We start from the raw sequence: 19,897 nt of genomic DNA, 5'->3' as shown, positions 1-19,897 counted from the left end.
CATGCTTGCATGGCAAACACAAGCGACAGACCCTAACATCATAATCATGAGTTCCGTGTCATGTAACGACATGACTGCATGCCACGGTCATGATGCACCGGCGGCCGTTTCGCTAGCTTCACTTATACCAAATTTGGTATTACGGCACGTGAATGGATGTCGAATGTATGATACTGGTGCAAACATGATAAACATGAGATGCGTGTCATGTGACATGACTACATGCTAGGCTCATGACGCGCTCGCGGCAGTTTAGTAGCTTCATATGTACCGAACTCGGTATTACGTGACGCGAACGGTCGACATAGGTAAACGACACATCCAAACATGATAATCACGATATGCGTGTTGTAAGAACATGACTGCATGCCACACTCATGATGTGCTCACAGCCGTTTCGTGGGCTTCAAATAGACCGAATTGGTTAATACGTGACGCCAATTGATGAAGAAGGTATGTGGCTGGTGCAAACATGATTATCATGAGAGGCGTGTCATGTGAGAACATCACTACATGCCACAGTCAAGGCGCCAATACATTTTGACGTGACGCGGTGCGTGGGCTCGCCAGCATTCGTTTCGTCACGTCACGCCGACGTTGCTACGCTAGGTGCCGGTCCTGCCTTATGCTCTCAGGCGCGCGCCACGCTGTGTTGCTTTGACGCATGCGCGTTTCAGCACGTGCAGCGTCGCTCCGTCACGAAAAGAGGGAGACGCAGTGTTGTCTCGGTAACACATCGGCATGAAATACAGCATGTCGCATTTCACGCAGGTTGCCGTCGGGCCACGCTGACGGATGCTGGTCGCGCCTGGTGTAAGACTATGGAGTGCTCGCTTTTTGCTAACGTAGCGTAGCTGTGCCCAGCGTGCACGCGCGTCAACGCTACATAGGAGTATGTTCGGCCCTTCATGACGCACTAGCGGCCGTTCTGCTAGCTCCGCATATACCAAATTTTGTGGTAATTGACGTCAATAGATGACGAATTGTATGACTGGTGCAAACGCGTTAATCTGGACACGCGTGTTATGTAAGAACATGACACATAACAGGCTCATAGCGTGCTTGCGGCCCTTAAGCTAGCTCTACGTATACTAAATTTCGTATCACGTGGCTTGAATAGATGACGAAGGTAAACGGCACATCCAAACATGATAATCATGACACTGAAGTGATGTACGGCATCATTTACCTCCACCTCGTAACGCGTTGCTGATTTTAAAGTGACATATCAACATTTCTCTTTCGTGCTTCGCATATCATCGATTCCCACCGTACGTGGAATCTGCCAATTTTCGCGATACGATAAGCCACGGAGACTGCTACAATGGTATCATCAAGAATATAAAACAAAATGACCACGCTTTCTAAAAAAAAAACTCCAATACTGCCAGTGAAAGGTCAGATAAGATGACGGAGTTTCATTCGATGAATTTTTATGCTTGACAATGTGTGTCGTAGCAAACAGACTGGCTTGACCATCAGGTGGCTCTCAATAGGCGAAATCTCAATTGAAAAACCAAGAGCGTTCGCTGACACTTTGGGCACAAAAAGTGGCAAAAGCCAAGATGCTCTGAACTGAAGGCTCCTCTTTACAAATATAACTGCCCAGCTTCTATGAAATAAACGTCAATCTCTTACGTTCTCACACACATTTGTCATTTAATTTGTGACACTTTTATTATTCTGCGCTGTACGCAGCTGTAAATGCAACATCGCTAGCACCTGGACATTTTTTCACGTAACAGAGTGGGGATTTTTCCTGCACACCACACGCACCTGCATTCTTTATAAGCATTAACATTGTATGATAAATATAAGAAACAGTGGTTCATTATGCGCAATACAACCGTTTAAAATAAGGTATGTGATATATTGAGACCCCCTAAAACATTTCTTTATCATTGTTTAACCAACTGCATATAAGTAATGGGTTTCACTGCTGATCAACAAGTCACAATTATTTGTCAATTGCGGGTAACTTTAGTAGACAAAAGTACTTCCGCATGAGCGAATAGCATTTTTTCAAAGGCGACAGGTGCTAATGGACAGGGTGGCATACAAGAAAATGGAGTACTACAGACATGAAGGCACTACAAAATCACACGTCCACGACTGCCCGTGTTTTTTGTGCCTTGCTTGCACCCAAATGCATTGTTGCCACTGCCATAGCGATGTTCCTGAATATATTGCCAATAAATCTGGAATGCTTGTTTCATCCATTATTTTTGTTCTGTATGTTACACTTCAGTAGAATTCAGAAATAAATGAACTAAAAAACATTGTTTATGAGTCTAATGCGCTTTTCATTCAGTGATAGCCTTCCTTCTTCGCAGAATACAGCGTTGTATATCCAACACTGCTCAGCGCTCGTGATTCCGGAGGAAAGAAAATAATAAAAGTGAATAAACGCATGACCCTCAACCTAGAAAAAAGTGAAGTGTTTTCCAGCGACTTCATGTTTGTAACCGAAGAAAATGGCAAAAAAACTCATCTTCTCGTAAGTACAGCAAAGCTTTGTACAGTTTTAATGCTGTAATAAAAATATGTGTGCCCCAAGCAGTATGCCGCACCAAAAGGACTGCGACATTATTTTCATTACAGATGAGCAAATATGAGTTTGAGAAGGATTTGTATCACGATCAAAGTCTAATGGCTGCATTATTGGTCCGCACGGACGATGGTATACAAGTGGTGAGCATTTTTCATGTTGGAATATGTTTTCTCTGATTCGCTGCATTCCACAGATTCACATGGAAAAATTTGTTTTTTTATTGGCATGTTGCACAAGTAGAAGTAGTGCTCGAATAATCTTCTAACCAACTTCGAAGCAGCACGGGACATGAAGAAATCAATATGCGAAAAATAGGCGCAGACTCATGACCTATATAAATTACTTATGAATAATCAATTCTTTGTCTCACCTCTGTTTCTTCGAGTCCTATCGCATGGCGCAGTTCAATTGATGATCATAGTTAATGGACCCAACTTTTGACGCAAAGTTTGGGGTATTCTCAAACTTCGTCTTCAAAAGTTGAACGCGATAGCGATATATCATGCACACTTCAATTACTCAGTGCATGAAATCGTTTCGGAATTGCTATGCGCTCACTGAGTGGCGTCAAGGAATTAGGCTCAGTAATGTGCGTGCCACTTGTAGTGCGCGACTGGCTCAAAACAACGAAGTCATTACGATAATAGCATGTTCTGACGCCCAATGACGAGGTACCTTTGTACCACGCAATATTACAGCAACATTTAATGTTCCTATGTGAAGCATGTATACAGGACAGGTTTCTAAACCATGAAAGTTACTGTAAGAGCATTTACAAGCAGAGTTGGTTATTTTCACTATATTCTCAAGCAACCCTGCGGGTGCGTGCTAGAACAACCACTTGCCACGCGAACTACCTGAGTTCGATTTCGACTCTTACTCCGAGTTTTTTATTAATTTTTTATTTTCATTTTTCTAGATTTTTCAGTCACGCGCAACAAGACGTTTTTTTACTGTTTACGCCAACGCTTTAAAAACGTACAAAAAGCTTATGCTTAGAAATCGAAGTGATGCCACCAGCACCATATAGAGTCCTGACGGTGAATGATCCTCAGCCTACCATATCCCTCATACAGAGCGTTGTGCGCCACGTATTGCCAAATGCGGCCCTTCAGACAATCTGTTCTATGCACCCACCCGGTGTCCATCCACCTACTGTTTTATTGTTTATTTATATAATATTCATTTATTTGTTATTTACTTATTTATTTATTCATTTATTCACAGAGTTAGTGCAACGCAATAGTGGCAGTACTGCAGTTGGGCAGACACACAAAATTTATTATGGTTAATAACATTTCCGTGATAGTGACGCTTTAAGCATTCTGGAAAATAAAACAACATATAATTACAGCACGCAATCAAAAAATTATTTAGCACATTATGACATGTGGCGAACAGGTACTAAAAGTGAATAGGCATGTCACAATGTCAGAACGATGAAAAAAAGCGCTGTTTTCACTCAAGTTTACGATATCTTTGGGAAGTTTATTCCAGTCTCTCATTATTTTTTAAAAGAAGGAGTTGGCAAACTTTGTGGTTTTGAATGTGTATTCTCGTATTTTATGTATGTGTTGGCGTCTTGCGGAACGATATATTGGTGCTAGTAGGTATGCTGACTTCTCAATTCCCAGTAGGTTATAGTATGTACTATGCAGATGTTTTAGTCGAAGTTTCCGTCTTCTAAATAATAGAGTTTCTCAGCTTAATGTGTCCTTTATATCGGATATACTAGCAAATGGTTCGTAATTTTGCTGGCGAAACGGGCTGCCTGCTTTTGATATTTCTCCATTGTTTCTGCAAGAAATTTTTGCGAACGAGTGGGCACATTTTACGTCATTGCCGAAGCTCGTGGACCCCGCTCTCACGCACAAGCCTATACTTCTCGAACTTCTAAGCATCAACCCGCCCTTCTGGCCAAAAACCACCACGCCGTGACGACTCAGCTCATTACGACATGACCGCCAGGACCAACGCCCAATACAGCCGCTCGCCCTCACCGCGACATATATTCTGCCAGTCTCCTCCGCCACCCCGTTCCCCATCCCCATCCTTCGCCCAATGGTTTCCTTCGGAAAACGAAGTGTTGAAGCTCGTTGGGACGACGCTGATGCCACGACTTGCCCTCCTGTTCTTCTGTTGGCTCTCCCGACCAAATAGAACCTGATTGGTGTACAAGTGAATGATTTATCTGTTAAAGCTTTAGTCGACACTGGCACCCAAACTCCTGCTATGAGCTCGCACCTTCGTCACCGCTTGAAAAAGGCCTCGACTCTAGCCCCATTCACGCTGAGTTCGTGTTGCTGACATCGGTGCAGCTGCCGTTGTTCGTGCCTGCACAGCACGCCTTACTCTAGCTGTCCATCAAATCTCCGTCCTTTTCGCTGTTCTCACCTACTGCACTAATGATGTTATCATCGGTCCAGACATTATTTCCGCCCATTCGGCCCTCATTCACTGTTCAGCTGAGATGGTGCAACTTGACCTGCCCTGTATGACTGATACGCCCAGCAAGCCCAAATTTCGTCTGTGCTCAGCTGAACCTGTTCGTTTGTCCCTGCAAGCAGTTACTTGCATTGCCGTAATGCCGTCGCCGCCTGTACCTGATGAAGACTACGTGTTCACGCCCATTACATCCATCCTTCTGATTCACGGTGTTATTTTTCCGTACACTTTTATTTCGCTACGGTAGGACCATGCTCGTATCCCTTTGCAGAACTTTCTTCTGTGTCCGCAAATGCTTCCGTGTGAAATAGCTGTTGCCACGCTGTCACCCTCTAACGACTGCATCATCTCAGCTTTGTTGCCCTATGATGTGCGTCGCCCTAACTGCACGCCATCCTGTTCTCCGACAGCGAGTCCATCTTCTAATATGGTAAAAATGATTGCGTCGGACCTTTTGCCACACAAAAAGGACGCACTCCGTCACGTCCTGGAAATGTACTCGGGCGTATTCGACTTTTGTGCCCGTCCGCTAGGTCAAACCAGCGTTGTGAAGCACCGCATTAACAGCGGCGATGCATCTCCGGTCCATCGACAGCCGTACCGTGTCTCTTCTGCAGAGCGTCAGATAATTCAAAAAGAAGTCAACAAGATACTCGCCAAAGACATAGTTGAGCCATCTTCTAGTCCACATGCTTCCCCTGTTGTTCTTGTAAAGAAAAACGACGACAGTTGGCGATCCTGCGTCGGTTACCGATATCTGATCCCGGTCACTAAAAAAGACGTCTACCCGCTGCCGTGCAATGACGACGCCCTCGACTGCCTTCATGGCGTTAAGTATTTTTCTTTCATCGACAATTGATTAGGGTACTGGCGAATTACTGTCGACGAAAAGGACCACGACAAGACTGCTTTTGTGACCCCTGTTGGTTTTTACGAGTTTAAGGTCATGCCGTTCAGATTATGCAATGCTCCAGGCACCTTTGAGCGAATGATAGACACGCTATTGCGCGGGTTCAAGTGGTCAATTTGCCTAGACTACCTTGAATTGTATTTTGCCCGACCTTTAAAACACACTTCAACCGCCTTTCCTCAGTCCTTTATGTTTTTCGTAACGCAGGGCTGCAACTGAACTCATCAAAGTGCCAATTCGGATGCCAACAACTAACCATGTTGGGCCATCTTGTTGACTATTCTGGCGTACGCCCTAGTCCTTACAAAGATAGAGCTGTGCAAGACTTCCTCATTCCGACCAGCACTAAGGAGGTCCGCAGCTTTTTAGGTCTATCTTCTTACTTGTGACATTTTGTAAACAATTGTGTGAACGTCGCCTACCCTTTTACGGACTTGCTGAAGAAGGATGTACCATTCTCTTGGGGTGCTGCGCAGGCTTCAGCGTTCTCTAATCTGATCGCGTTGCTCACAACACCACTAATTCTGGCACATTTCAACATTTCCGCTCCAACAGAAGTCCGCACCAATTTCAGCGGCTACGGAATTGTTGATGTTTTGGTCCAGAATCAAAGCGACTGCGCCCGCGTAATCGCAAATGCCAGCCGTAAGCCCTCTGTGGCCGAGCGGAACTACTCAATCAACGTACGGGAATGTCTTGCTGTGGTTTGGACTGTTGGCAAATTTCGGCCCTACCGATATGGTCACCGTTTCGCCATAACAGCTGATCACGACGCCCTCTGCTGACTCTCGTCGTTAAATGATCTTACTGGACGTCTTGGTCACTGGGCACTGCAGCTTCAAGAATATGACTATTTAGTTTCTAACAAATCTGGCCGCTTACACCATGACGCTGACTGCTTGTCCCGCCATCCAGTGAACCTACCTGAGACTTTCGATGAAGCGCCGCCTTGTGTACCCTCTCTTTCTGTTTTAAGCGACATCCGTGATGAACAGTGCCTTGATCCCGTCTTGCGTGACATTATTGAGAAGCTGAAATCTCCGACACCGAATCCGTGTACCAAAATATTTGTGCTCGAAGAAATCAACTTGTGCCGCTACAATGTCAACACAAATGTGCGCAGACGGCTCCTTGAGGTGCCTTCCCACCTACGTTCGACTATTAACGCTCAGCTCCATGACGCCCCTACCGCCGGTCTCCTGGGTCTCTCTCGTATGTACGACCGTGTTAAGCGTCAATTTTACTGGCTCAGGCTTTATCGCTCCATCCGCCACTACGCCGGCGCATGGGACCAGTGCCAACGTCGAAGAAAACCCTGTATGATTCCCGCCGGACTCCTCCAGTCAATTGATCTGCTTCCCACCTACGTTCGACTATTAACGCTCAGCTCCATGACGCCCCTACCGCCGGTCTCCTGGGTCTCTCTCGTATGTACGACCGTGTTAAGCGTCAATTTTACTGGCTCAGGCTTTATCGCTCCATCCGCCACTACGCCGGCGCATGCGACCAGTGCGAACGTCGAAGAAAAGCCGGACTCCTCCAGTCAATTGATCTTCCGGTTGACCCCATCGTTTGAGTTGGCCTTGACCTCCTAGGCCCTTTCCCTGAGTCTACCTCCTGTAACAAATGGATAGCTGCCGCTATGGATCACACAGCCCGTTACACCATCACACGGGCTTTGCCAACCAGCTGTGCCACAGATGTTGCCGATTTCCTACTGTACGATGTCATCCTCCATCATGGGGCTCCATGCCAACTCTTCACAGATCATGGACGCTCTTTTCTGCTCCGAGTTATTGACGACCTGCTTCGCTCTTGCGAGATCAAACACAAACTTACGATGGCCTACCACCCACAAAATAAAGTACTTACCGAACGATTCAACCGGACTCTAACTGGCATGCTCTGTATGAACGCCTACACCGACTACCTAGACTTACACGTTGCATTGTCCTTCGTTGCACTTGCATACAAGTGTTCGCGCCACGATACCGCTGGGTTTTCACCAGTATATCTCTTATTTGGCTGCTACCCAACTGAGACTTTGGACACCATCTTTCCGACAGCTGTCAATTCACCGACTGAATACGCCCGTGACACTATCACGAGAGCTCGCTAAGCACGAGAAGTCACTCGTAAGCGCCTTGTAGCATCGCAAGAGCAACAGAAGCAACGCTACGACTCACATCATCGCGACGTTTTCTTTTCCCCGGGTTTCCTTATGGAAAACCCCGACTCGGCATGTTCTGCCAGTACTACTTCGTCTCGTACTGGCAGACTTGGTGCCGTTAGATTGTATACGAGAGATTATTGGTCAGCTGCCAGCTCATGATATATTCACATGCTACGTGACGCCAAACAGGCTCATAAAAAGTGTGTCACACTCGCTTCCATGGTTAAAGGTGGTGATGATTGACACTCCCACGTTTAAATTCACATATAAACCCAATAAAGTGGCGGGGGGGATAGCCGAGGTGGTAGCTCAGTAGTAGAGCATTTGACACAATAATAATGAGATCTAACAGACAATATAGCCAAGGAATGTATAGGGCAAATTATTACACCAGTTGTAATGTAATTGTGAAGAAAGAAAAGTGGGTGAAAAGATAACTTGCTGTGAGCGGGTACCAAACCTGCAATTTTCGAATATATATATATATATATATATATATATATATATATATATATATATATATATATATATATATATATATATATATATATAGTCCAGTAGATCCTCCGTGAGCGGTCACAACGTGGTTAATTTCGACGTTTCGGCCTAGAGTCTGGCCTTCATCAGGAGGATTAAAGATACAGTTTGTTGGTGCTCAGCTTTATACAATCTCAAATCAGAAGGCAAGGAAAGAGGAAAAAAGACAGAAAAGAAAAAAGAAAAAAAAAGAAAAAAAGACAAAAGAAAAAGGAAAGAAAAAGAAGATAAAAGAGAAGAAGAGAAAAATAATATACGGTGGACGCTCCTCGGGTGCCCCCCTTCCACTCTTCCTTCCACTTCCCCCCCCTCCACTCTTCCCTCCTATTCCCCCTTCATCTCTCTCCTCCTTCTCCCCTTCACCTTTCTGATGTCAGCGGTCTGTGTATGTTTCCGTTCACTAACGCATTCCTCCCGATCAGACGGCCCCTCCTGGCACTGGCGGTTCGGCGTGGGGAAAAAAGAGCTTTTCAGGAAGTCCTAAGCCTTTAACTATTCGGAGTCCCCTAAACAATTCGTCGTAGAAGGAGGGGTGCCGCGTATTGTGGCAGAGGCTGGTAAGCGGGCATTTTAAGAAGTTCTAAGCCTTTGACTACTCCGCGCCCTGTCAAAATTTCGTCGTAAAAGGAGGGGTGCCCCGTATTGCGGTTGGCTGTGCAAGTGGGTGCAATGCGAATTCCTTGCCCGCTTCTGGTTTACGCGTGTAGTGGGGGCCTTCCCGCTCTGCACAGGGTTGCTGTTGAGCATGTCATGCATGGCACAATTGATTGGGTAGTAAAATAAAACAGAAAACAGACGACAGCTGCACTTAGGAAGAGTAGTTACACATGGAATTGTTTTGGGTTGTCCAGTGCCCTTCGCAGCTGCAGTGCCGTGAACTCAGTTACTATTTTCATCGTTGCCGTTATTGTTTTCTAATGCTTTAATTGCTGCAAGTGTACCAGGATTCTCATTTATTCCTCTATTGAGGGTGTTACATCGGTGGATAAGGTATGACTCTCGTTGTTCACGTTCTCGATTTGATTTAAATTCCGTCTCTAAGAACGTTATTGATAGTTTGTCGAATCGGGAAGATTGACATGTTTTAATAGAGCTAGACTTGGGGCTGATTTCGCATGGGCTCTGTGATTATTGAAGCGAATCCTAATTGGTGTTTCTGTTTGTCCGATGTACTGCATACCACACACGTTGCATTCGAGTAGGTATACCACATTAGAGGAATCGCATGTTAGGTTTCCTCGTATGTTAATCAAAAACTTGGATTGCGTGCTGGTTGCTTTGTCTGTTTCTCGCATCGCCTTACATACAAGACATCGTGGCTTTAAACAAGGGCGGCATGAATGATTGGGGGGTGATGTGTTAATTTGGGAGTGGACAAGGGTGTTTTTGAGGTTACGTGGTCGTCGGTAAACGACGCCTGGAGTGGATGGGAATGCGCGTTTCAGACGTTCACTTTGTTCCAGAATGTTGTAATGTCGTTTAAGGATTTTGTTTACTTTGGAAAAGTTTGTGCTGTAAGTCAAGCAGAGGTTTGTTCGTTGTGGGTCTTCTCGTGGTGGTCGCTTCATAAGTAAGTCTTCACGCTTTAGTTTTCTCGCTTTTTGAACAGCGTCATTAATTACATGTGGGGGGTATTTTTGTTTCTCTAGCATACGTTTAAGCCTCTGTGAGCTCGTGTGAAAGTCAGCGTCTTTTGGAGCAGATTCGCTTAAACCGGTGAGCCTGGTTGTATGGAATACTGTTTTTACAATGGCATGGGTGATCGCTTTGGTAATGGAGGTGTTGTTGTCGATCCGTTGGTTTGCGCTATAGGGTTGTAGAGAGCTTCTCTTCTTCTATTGTTATGGTAACATCAAGAAAATTTACGGTAACTTGCGAGTATGTGTGTGTGAAGTGTATGTTCGGATGTACAGCATTGTAAGTGTCGATAAAGCTGAGAAGTTCGTCCTCGCTGTTTGTCCAAATAAGAGAGATTTCGTCTATGTATCTTCTGTATAACATTGGTTTCAAGGAACGTTGTGCAAGAAATTCAGATTCTAGCTTTCACATAAATATGTTGGCATAATTAGGTGCCATTTTGGTGCCCATAGCGGTCCCGCTGATTTGTCGAAAATACTCTTGGTTAAACTCGAATGAATTTAATTCGAGGACCATCCTCGTCAAAGTTGCAATGGCAGAGAAATCTGGAGTGTTAGATTGTCTATGGTTTGTGTACATGTTTTGTAATGCAGCTATGCCGTCATCGTGAGGAATATTTGTATATAATGAAGAGACATCAAGAGTAACCAAGTACGAGTTTTTCGGCACACAGATACCTGCAATGTCTCGAAGAAAATGTGTGGTGTCTTTTATGTACGACGCGAGGGTGCATGGAATGTGGCTTATTAGTTTGTCCACGTACCCTGATATGGGTTCAGTTATGGTACCGATGTTTGATATGATTGGTCGACCTGGGTTACCGGGTTTATGAATTTTTAGGAGGATGTAGAAGTGACCTGGACGAGGGTATGCTGCTTGCATCAGTTTGTGGTCAGTGTTGGTTATTTTTTCTGCATCCAACAGTTTCTTTAGTTCTGTTGATACGATACGTTTGTATTTGTCTGTCGGATCACCTGGGAGGCGTTCGTAAAATCTTGAGTCGTCTAGTTGGTGGTATGATTCTTGTAAGTAGTTGGTTGTATTAAGGACTACAATTGCTCCTCTTTTGTCAGCGGGTTTTATTGTAATGTCTGTCCTAGATGCCAAGTTTTTCATACTTATTTTTTCAGATTTTGTCAAGCTTTCTTGGTTTCCTTTCTGTCTGTGGTATTTGTGTACTATATCTTTCTGTACTGCGGTGATATAAAGGTCCAAGCACTTGTCTCGATTACTGTTCGGTGTCCAATCATTTGATTTACGACGGTGATTTGTTCGTGGTTAGAAGGCCTGTCCAAGATATTTTCGCGCAACCTTAAGCTTCGAGTGAAGTTGTCGAGGTCTCGGAGCAAGTGGAATTCATCGAAAAATTTTGTGGTCGGGCAGAAGCTTAGTCCCTTAGATAGCAGTTTTTCTTCGTCAGGTGACAAGCTCGTGTTCGATAAGTTTACAACCACAGTGTCACAGGGTGTGTTCCTAGATGGGTGCTCGTTTGTACCATTAGTGATTTCCTGGGTGGTGGTGTTGTAGTGATAAGGAACTATATCAGGGAACGCGGGTTTGGGCACATGGTCTCTTTTGAGTTTATAAATTTTGTGGTCATAATGGCTTGGTATTTATTCTGTTCAAATTCTATTAATCGCGTGATTTCTTCGTTCGATAAAGTGTTGTGGCGGAGAATGGTGTTGGTCATAGCGACCGGTTTCTTTACCTGCTTATCACTGTGATTAAGAGCGATTTCTGTTAATTTAAGAGATGCCTCAAGGAGGACGTTTTTCCATGTTATTTGGTCGTGTTCATCTAGATTTGTAGCGGCTGGTGTGAGGGAGAGTGTCATACCCTTCGGGGCTATTCTTGCACGAAGGTACACTTGCAATGTTGATTTATGCATTTCATGTCTAATTCGTTTGTCAGCAAGTTTTCGTACTTTAAGGAAAGTGGCCCTGCAACTGGGAAGCGATGAGCTGGACTTACATTTCAGAAGTCAATCTTCTTTTGGGTGCGGGGATGGCACTGATGAGGTGAGCAGGTTTTAGTTATGTCCGGCAGGCCTTCTTCGTTGTGGGGAGGATTTCGACGTTGGGCTCCCGGCGAACGTGTTCGTTGGCAGTTCCGGGGTCCGCAATAGGGGGACGCGGTTTCTTAGTTCAGCAGGCTTCCCTTTGAGGAGTGGTGTAGTGGTGCTGTCGTGTAGTGCTTTTGGCCTAGACATCCGCAATGGAGGGACGTGTGTTGACTGTTCTGCAGACTTCCCCCCTAGTAGTGGTGCGCTGTTGATGATGGTGAGGGGGTGCTTGTGGCTCGCGGGAGTCACAGTTTCGCTTCAACCACCAACCACCCCTCAACCACCATGCCTGCCTATATATATATATATATATATATATATATATATATATATATATATATATATATATATATATATATATATATATATATATATAAATAGTGGGAGTAATAATTCAATGGGCCAGTTAGTCTTCGTGAAGGTATGGGATATGGTACAACGGGAGCGTTGTCAACAAGGATAAATATATTTATTTCCCAACAGTTTCGAGAGGGGACCTCCCTTCATCAGGGGATGAGTTATACTGACATGCGCTTCCAAACTTCCTTGCTGCCGCGTCCCTCTCGCCTTGAAAGACGTTTGCGAGAGTGAAAGGGAACTGAAAAAAAAGGGGGAGAAAAAAGACGAAAAAAGAAAGAAAAGAAAGAAAGTAAAAAAGAGGAAGAACCACTGTCAACACTGAGAACGAAGCCAACTGTCCGTCTACATCCACCTACGGTTCATATCACGTGCTGTTCAGTTCTTGGCGTGTGTCGGGCCACCCAAGATTGTCACCGCGGTGCCGGGAGGGTCCGGGACGGCGTGCCTAAAGAAAGGGGTTTCCCCGTAATTGGTCGTTCGGCGGGCGGCGGGCGGTGTGTGTAAAGGAAAGGTTTCTCGTTAATGGGTCGGTCGGCTATTTACCTTTAATCTTCGTCCGTTTCCCTTCAACGTCATGAAGTGGTAGGCAAACGTAAACACTTTGTATGTGCATGTGAAAAAAAAAGAAGAAGAAAGGACAGTGTACACGTACGAGTCAGTCAGAAAAAAGCATGGTCTCCAGCTATCAATCTTTGTCACCAATTTTCTCCTGGCTTACTTCTCGGAGGCAGTTGAGTTTTCCGGGGTCCTCGTTGATACCGGCTACTAATGTACGAAATTTGAAAATAAAATATGCCTCACGCTGTTCGCGCTCGCGTCTGTTTGAAAAACCGGACTGCAAAAGAGTTACGCTAATATTTTCAAAACTGTGGTTTGGCAGGCGCAGATGTCTAGATAAAGGTAGCTTCGGCAGTGAAGTGGCGTGGTACCGGTGATTATTGAACCGCAGCCGAAATGGCGTGTCTGTTTGGCCGATATATTCTTGTCCGCAGATGTTGCAATGTAGCATGTATATTACGTTACTGGAGTCACAATTAAGGCTTTCAGTTATGCAGAATTTGAAATCCGAGAAGTTCGCTTTGGATTCACGTGTTGTGAGCATCTGTGGGCATACCTTGCATCGAGATTTTCCGCAGGGATGGCACCCTGATTGAATTTTGGGGGTGTTTGTTTTTGCTCTGACAAGAATGTCCTTCAGATTTTTTATCCCGGCGGTACACCACGTGAGGTGGCTTCGCGAAAATAGAAGTTAGTCGTTTGCTTTGCCTGATTATGTTGAAATGGCGGGAAAGTATGTTGTTGATTCGTGGCGCTGATGAGGAGTAAGTTAGTACAAGGTTCGTTTGGGAAGTCGTTTTAGGTACTCTGTTTGGTCCCTTAATTATATCATTCCTGTTCATGTTGCGAGCACGTAGTATGGCATCGTCAATAATGTCTTCCGGATAATTTTGTTTCAATAAGGAATGCTTTAGGTGTTCCGCGTGTCTGTCAAATTCCCGCATATCGGTGCATATTCTTCGGTACCGGTAGGCCTGAGAATATGGAATACCCGTTTTGCAATGCTTTGGGTGGCTGCTGTTGAAATGTAGGTACATTTGACGGTCTGTAGGCTTTTTGTAAAGGTTTGTTGACAAGCGGTCATTTTCGACCGTGACAGTAACGTCCAAAAAGTTAATGCTAGTTTTGGAAATTTTGTGCGTGAATTTTATTGACGGGTGGCATTTGTTAAAATCCTCTATGAAGCGGAAAAGACTTCCCTCATCATGGTTCCATATCATAAAAATATCGTCTAAGTATCTTCTGTAGTAGAAAGGTTTTAAGGTGCGTCCCTCAATGAATGAGATTTCAAGTGAAGCCATAAAGGTGCTCGCAAAGTTTGGGGCCATTTTCGTGCCCATTGCAGTGCCACTAACCTGAAGGAAATGCTTGCCGTTGAACTCAAAATGGTTATAATTTAGTACAAGTTCAAGAAGTGTAAACAGTACCTCGCCACTTACACTAGTTGATGAGTCAGATTTTATATATTCAGAAACCATAGCCGCTATTCCGTCATGGTGGGGTATGTTGGTGTACAGTGAGCAGACGTCCATGGTCACCAGAAAACTGCCGTCTGGGATGTCGAGACTTGAAGTTTCGCAGATGAAGTGGTTTGTGTCCTTTAGGTAATAGGGAAAATTTGGGGGGATGTTTTTTATTAAGGAATTTATGAATTCTGATATATTTTCTGTTGATGTGCTGTTACTGGATACTATCGGACGTCCCGGATTACCTGCCTTGTGTATTTTGGGGAGCAAATAGAATCGACCGGGAACAGAGTGGGCCGGTAACATTGCTTTTAACATTTTGCCGGTAATTTTCTCGTCCCGGCGGAGATTGTTTAGGGTTACTTTTATCTCCCTTTCAAATTCGGGAGTCGGGTCCGTTGGAAGTTCTTTGTAGAATTTTGTGTCTGATAGCTGTCGTTCTCCTTCCTTTAAGTAGTCCGACGTATTTAGAATTACTATGCAGCCTCCTTTATCAGCCGGTTGGATAGTAATTCCAGTGTTTTTTCGTAGTTCATCGAGTGCCCTTCGTTCTGACTTTGATATGTTGTTTCGAAATGGCCGATTTTTTCCATACGCTCTGATGATATCTTTTTGAACTGCTGATATATACATATCGAGGTGTTTGTCCCTCTGCTCACCCGGACACCATGATCTGTCACCACCAATCACTCTATTCTCGTTCGTACAGTCCTTGCGATCATGAAAGTATTCACGGAGGCGGAGATTACGCGCAAAGTTATCGAGGTCTTGGTACAGTTCAAATTCATTGAATCTACCGGATGATGGACAAAAGGTCAAGCCTCTCGACAAAAGTTGAAGCTGAGCGGGTGTGAGTGTTGTGTTTGACAGATTGAGGACATTTTCCTCATAAGTTTTCGGCTGCTCTTGGCTATCACGTGGCACGGGAGTGTCAGCGTCATATTCGAGAGTAAGGATGTTTTGATTAGGATTGCACTGTGGTTCTGAGTTCCCATTTTTCTCCTCAAAGTTAGGTTGTGGTACGGGTGGTCCCTGGTGTTCTTGTACGGCCTCATTCCTATTTTCCTGTTGCAGAGCAGTGGAGCTACTGCAGTCCCGCTTGAATTTTCTATCTTTTACTACTGAAATTTCGCCTCTCTTCTTTAGTTCATATCTTTCCAGTTCTCTTGCCTCATGCTCTCCGAGATTAGATACCAATTTCTGCGTGGCCTCCGTGACACTGTGTTCGGCGGCCTTACGCTCACAATGGTCCGCAATGACCCGAGTCAGTTGCAAGGACGCTTATAGTAATATTTTTTCCCACTTCCCCCTTTCTGCTTCACTTAGTGTAGACATTGAGGGGTTGCAGGCTAGGAGTAGACCCTTAGGTGCAATTTCGTGAGATAGATATTTGTTTAGTTGTTCTGCGTGTTTTTCGTATTGCACCCGCTTTTCAATGATTGTCCTAATCGATAGAAATGAGTGGGACCATGCGTGTTTAAGACTGCCCGTACCTTTTGTTTCCCCGTGTCATTTGGAAGCCGCCGCCTTGGTCTTCGCCGCATTCGTCCGCCTGGTGTTGTAAGGCCTCGCTGGTGGGAGTGGCGACGTCGTCACTGCTGGGACCCTGGATGGCTCTTTGTGTCCCTCGGCTCCCTGTTGTTGAGTGGGTTTGGCACTGGAGTTTGCCGTGCAAGCCGTTGCCGCCGATCTCTGACTCACTGGTAGGACCCACTGGCTCGCTGGCCTCGCTGGTGGTAGTGGCGACATCGTCACTGCTGGTGCCCTGGATGGCTCTGTGTGTCGCTCGGCTTCTTGTTGTTGAGGGGGCTTGGCACTGGAAATGTCCGTGCAAGCGATTGCCACCGATCTCCATGCCGCCGACGTCCATCGCAGCTGCACCCTCGTGTGCTGTGCCAGCAGCGCGACCCCCTCGAAGCTTGCATGTAAGCCGTCAGCAGCCAGGAAGCGGCGCAGCGGGAGTGTCGAGAAACCATGTTCGACGTAATAGACGCCTGCTCCCAACAACATGCTCCCATCAGCCCTGATGAAGGCCAGACTCTAGGCCGAAACGTCCAAATAAACCACGTTGTGACCGCTCACGGAGGATCTACTAGACTATATATATATATATATATATATATATATATATATATATATATATATATATATATATATATATATATATATATATATATATATATATATATTGTTACCAATAAATGTAGCACGTGGTACTATACAAACTATTTATTTGGGGCGAACCTGAGCCCGTACCTCGAAACTAAATGGTCAGCCAAAATGCCCCTTGCTCGCTGTCTTCCACTTCGTTGGTCTCTTCCTCCTTACTTCCTTACTTCGAGTTTCGTGCCGGTTCCTTGGCGTAGCATCGAGGTGCGTGCAGGACGACGTTCCATGGCGCGGTTTTCTTGCTACTTGTGCGGCGGCTTTTAGAACGCAAATCATTGCACGCGTCTGCTGTGAATGTCGAACTGTGGCATTATATATATATATATATATATATATATATATATCATCATATATATATATATATATCGTTATACCAATCCGGCGGGTGCCATTAGCTGTTCCGCCACGGCCGGACGTGGTCATGCTGAGACTTGGCACGCTGTGACTGGAAATGTAGACTTGGTCGGTCGAACTGTCGCTGTACACGATGGAAATGAAAATTCGCTCTCACTTCAATCGATGGCGACTCTGGTGGACGAAACTGGTTGTGCTCAGTGCTCTGTCCTTGCGACGCTGCAACTCGGTTTGGTGCCTGCAGGTTCCCTGCTGTTATCACTTCTGCTTTGACTCAGCTGGTGACGGTCCGAACAATTGGGGGTAATTTATATGGCGACAGCAACAGCTTCGTGGTGGTCCGTGCGGCGTTCAGGTGGTACGTCGGGACTCAAAATTGCCTGCTTGGTGTCATCCGCAAGAGCATACATGTTGCCGGAACTGCCGATGCTGACTGGATCAAGTCAATGGAGCACACACGCTCTGATAATGACTGCAGATGTTATACCGATCTGTTCAAGGGGGTCTCCTTGCTATCCGCTGTCCACTACGACCACCCCAGCTTCGACTTGTAATATTGTTTTGTGGCAGCAAAGTTTGTGAGACGGATCCCGACGTGAAACCTGTCATCAGAACAGTACTGCGTGCCTTAGAGCCACATGCGGAGTGCACGGCCAAGAGGTCGTCAATGATATGGCGGAGTAAAGATGCAGCTGGAAGCTAAGCAGGAATGAATGGCAGGGCCACAGAAAACATCGCGCGCGTTTCGGGACCTTGAACACTTTTTTTCATCGAATGAACGGTTTCTTCAGTGCAATCGCGCGCGCACGCGTGGACAAGCAGCAGTCTCCCACGGCGACCTCTGTAACGAGCGAGCGCGCCTTGTTAAAGCCAGCCAAGGGTAATAGATGGTTTTTCTACAAGTGATTTTTGAGCGTCTTCAGTCATTTTTGCGCAACCATATTTGCTTACATACTACATCGTTTTCACGTACATCACGCATACACCATTTGTGTACGATCAATCAACTTGTGATGAAGTCACCAGTGACCGTAATTTCTAACTTTCGGTAAAAATTTTCATACAGGTGTATGTTGGGAACAAAGTGGCAGGTTAGCAACATGTATCACGCCAGCATCGTAATCTACTTTACCCTGCATGAAATCTATTTTGTTTGCATTCGAAATTGCTGGCATACTTTTTATTGCCTGAATCACACACTATAGCTATACCAGCAAAACTTTTCTTCAACTAAAACTTCAACTGTATTTTTCAGTTAAAAAAATCACCCGCTACAATGCATCTCTTCCTACTTCTCTCTAAAGGAAGGCATCATCAACGACACTATGCGTATTAAGCCTCTGCTGGAAATGCCCCGTTCTATCAACGGTCATATTCCGCACAAGTTGTTTGAAGAGCCAGCACAAACACGGATTCCTAAGCACCAAGACTACAGTAAGACAAAAGTGTTTTATTATGCAATATGATGTTGGCATTCAATATATTTGGCAATTTTAAATAGAATTCTTATTACTACTAAAAGGTTCCACATTTGGAGACACACGTTCCCACTTTTGTAATTTTCATTTTTATTCCTGTATTTTTTGGGGAGTAAGCGAAAGGCAGTACAAAAAGGTAGAAGCTTGCTGTATCCTATACTGAATGATTACACACTGAACATGTACGTAAGTAAAGCATGTTTTAAGAAATCTTTCTGAAAATATTCAGTAGTTAGAAAAGTACATGTTTGCCCGCTACAGCAGTGATTACGTTATATGGACGTGGCCATGACCCCAAAATTAGTCACGGCAGTAACAATACAAATTGAAATTGTTCACTTGTTGGCAATGGGGACAGGCGCTGGGATGAAATGAAGAAATAGAAGTTATTAGAATGCTGTATTGACAGGATGCTGTACTGAAATGAAGAAATAGAAGTTCGAATGCTGTATTGACAGAGTATGCGACACGCAAAGGCAAACGGTGTGTACCCGTGTGGAGTGGTAATTTCATGCCTGGACATGATGCTTGGACATGGCGTGCTTGGACATGGTGCAGTGGCAACATACGCGGCTGGCGCTCGGAAGGGATCTCGTCTGAGCCATGAATGTGGTGAACATCCGTTGCACGTTTTTTTTGCCGTTGTACTAGTACTTCCTACGTCGCTTTCTATAGTGGCTTGTGTGTGACATATAGGCACCACAGTTTTGACGCTGTACGGCAGTTTCAAACTCAGTCTTTACTCTCCAGCAACCATCATATGTCAGTAACCTACAACATACATCATACACCACCTAACGTGACCATAGTTTTCTATAATAATTATGAGTCGGAAATCTATATGCGCGAAACAGCAGGTTTCGGTGCGTGATAAAATAGGCAGGCAACACAGCTTCATGCATGCTTTCAACTATGTATTTGTTTGTCTGTTTAATGTTCTAGCTCACCTCGTTATTATTGGTGTCACTCTTTCTGCCTTTTTTTTGTTGGGATGTGGGGCTAGTCAAGCTGCGTTTGTATCGCAGCTTTTTTCCCGCATTTCACACCATACATTATATCTTTCTTGTGACTTCAAAAAAATCTAGGTCAATGTGTAATTGTGCTGTAAAAATGAAGTTCAAGCTTCAATCTCGTGAATTTTCACAAAATCACACCGTCGGAAATAGATTTGCTCATCAATGCAAATATTTTCAAAC

At 44.9% G+C, this 19,897-nt stretch overlaps 1 protein-coding gene across 1 annotated transcript in view; it reads left to right on the top strand.

Moving 5' to 3' along the window:
• LOC119173018 (venom metalloproteinase 3) overlaps positions 1–19,897 on the top strand; it is a 122,119-nt gene that overhangs the window by 41,348 nt on the left and 60,874 nt on the right. Inside the window, exons 2-4 of the mRNA XM_075893873.1 lie at positions 2,334–2,497; positions 2,602–2,691; positions 18,528–18,657. Of these exons, the coding sequence (XP_075749988.1) occupies positions 2,334–2,497; positions 2,602–2,691; positions 18,528–18,657 (384 nt within the window). The remainder of the gene's footprint in view (positions 1–2,333; positions 2,498–2,601; positions 2,692–18,527; positions 18,658–19,897) is intronic.

Source organism: Rhipicephalus microplus, chromosome 4 (genome assembly GCF_043290135.1).
Source record: "Rhipicephalus microplus isolate Deutch F79 chromosome 4, USDA_Rmic, whole genome shotgun sequence".
Classification (NCBI taxonomy): Eukaryota; Metazoa; Arthropoda; class Arachnida; order Ixodida; family Ixodidae; genus Rhipicephalus; species Rhipicephalus microplus.
The sequence above is the reverse complement of the archived record's forward strand: the minus strand, read 5'-3'. Positions and strand labels throughout refer to the sequence as shown.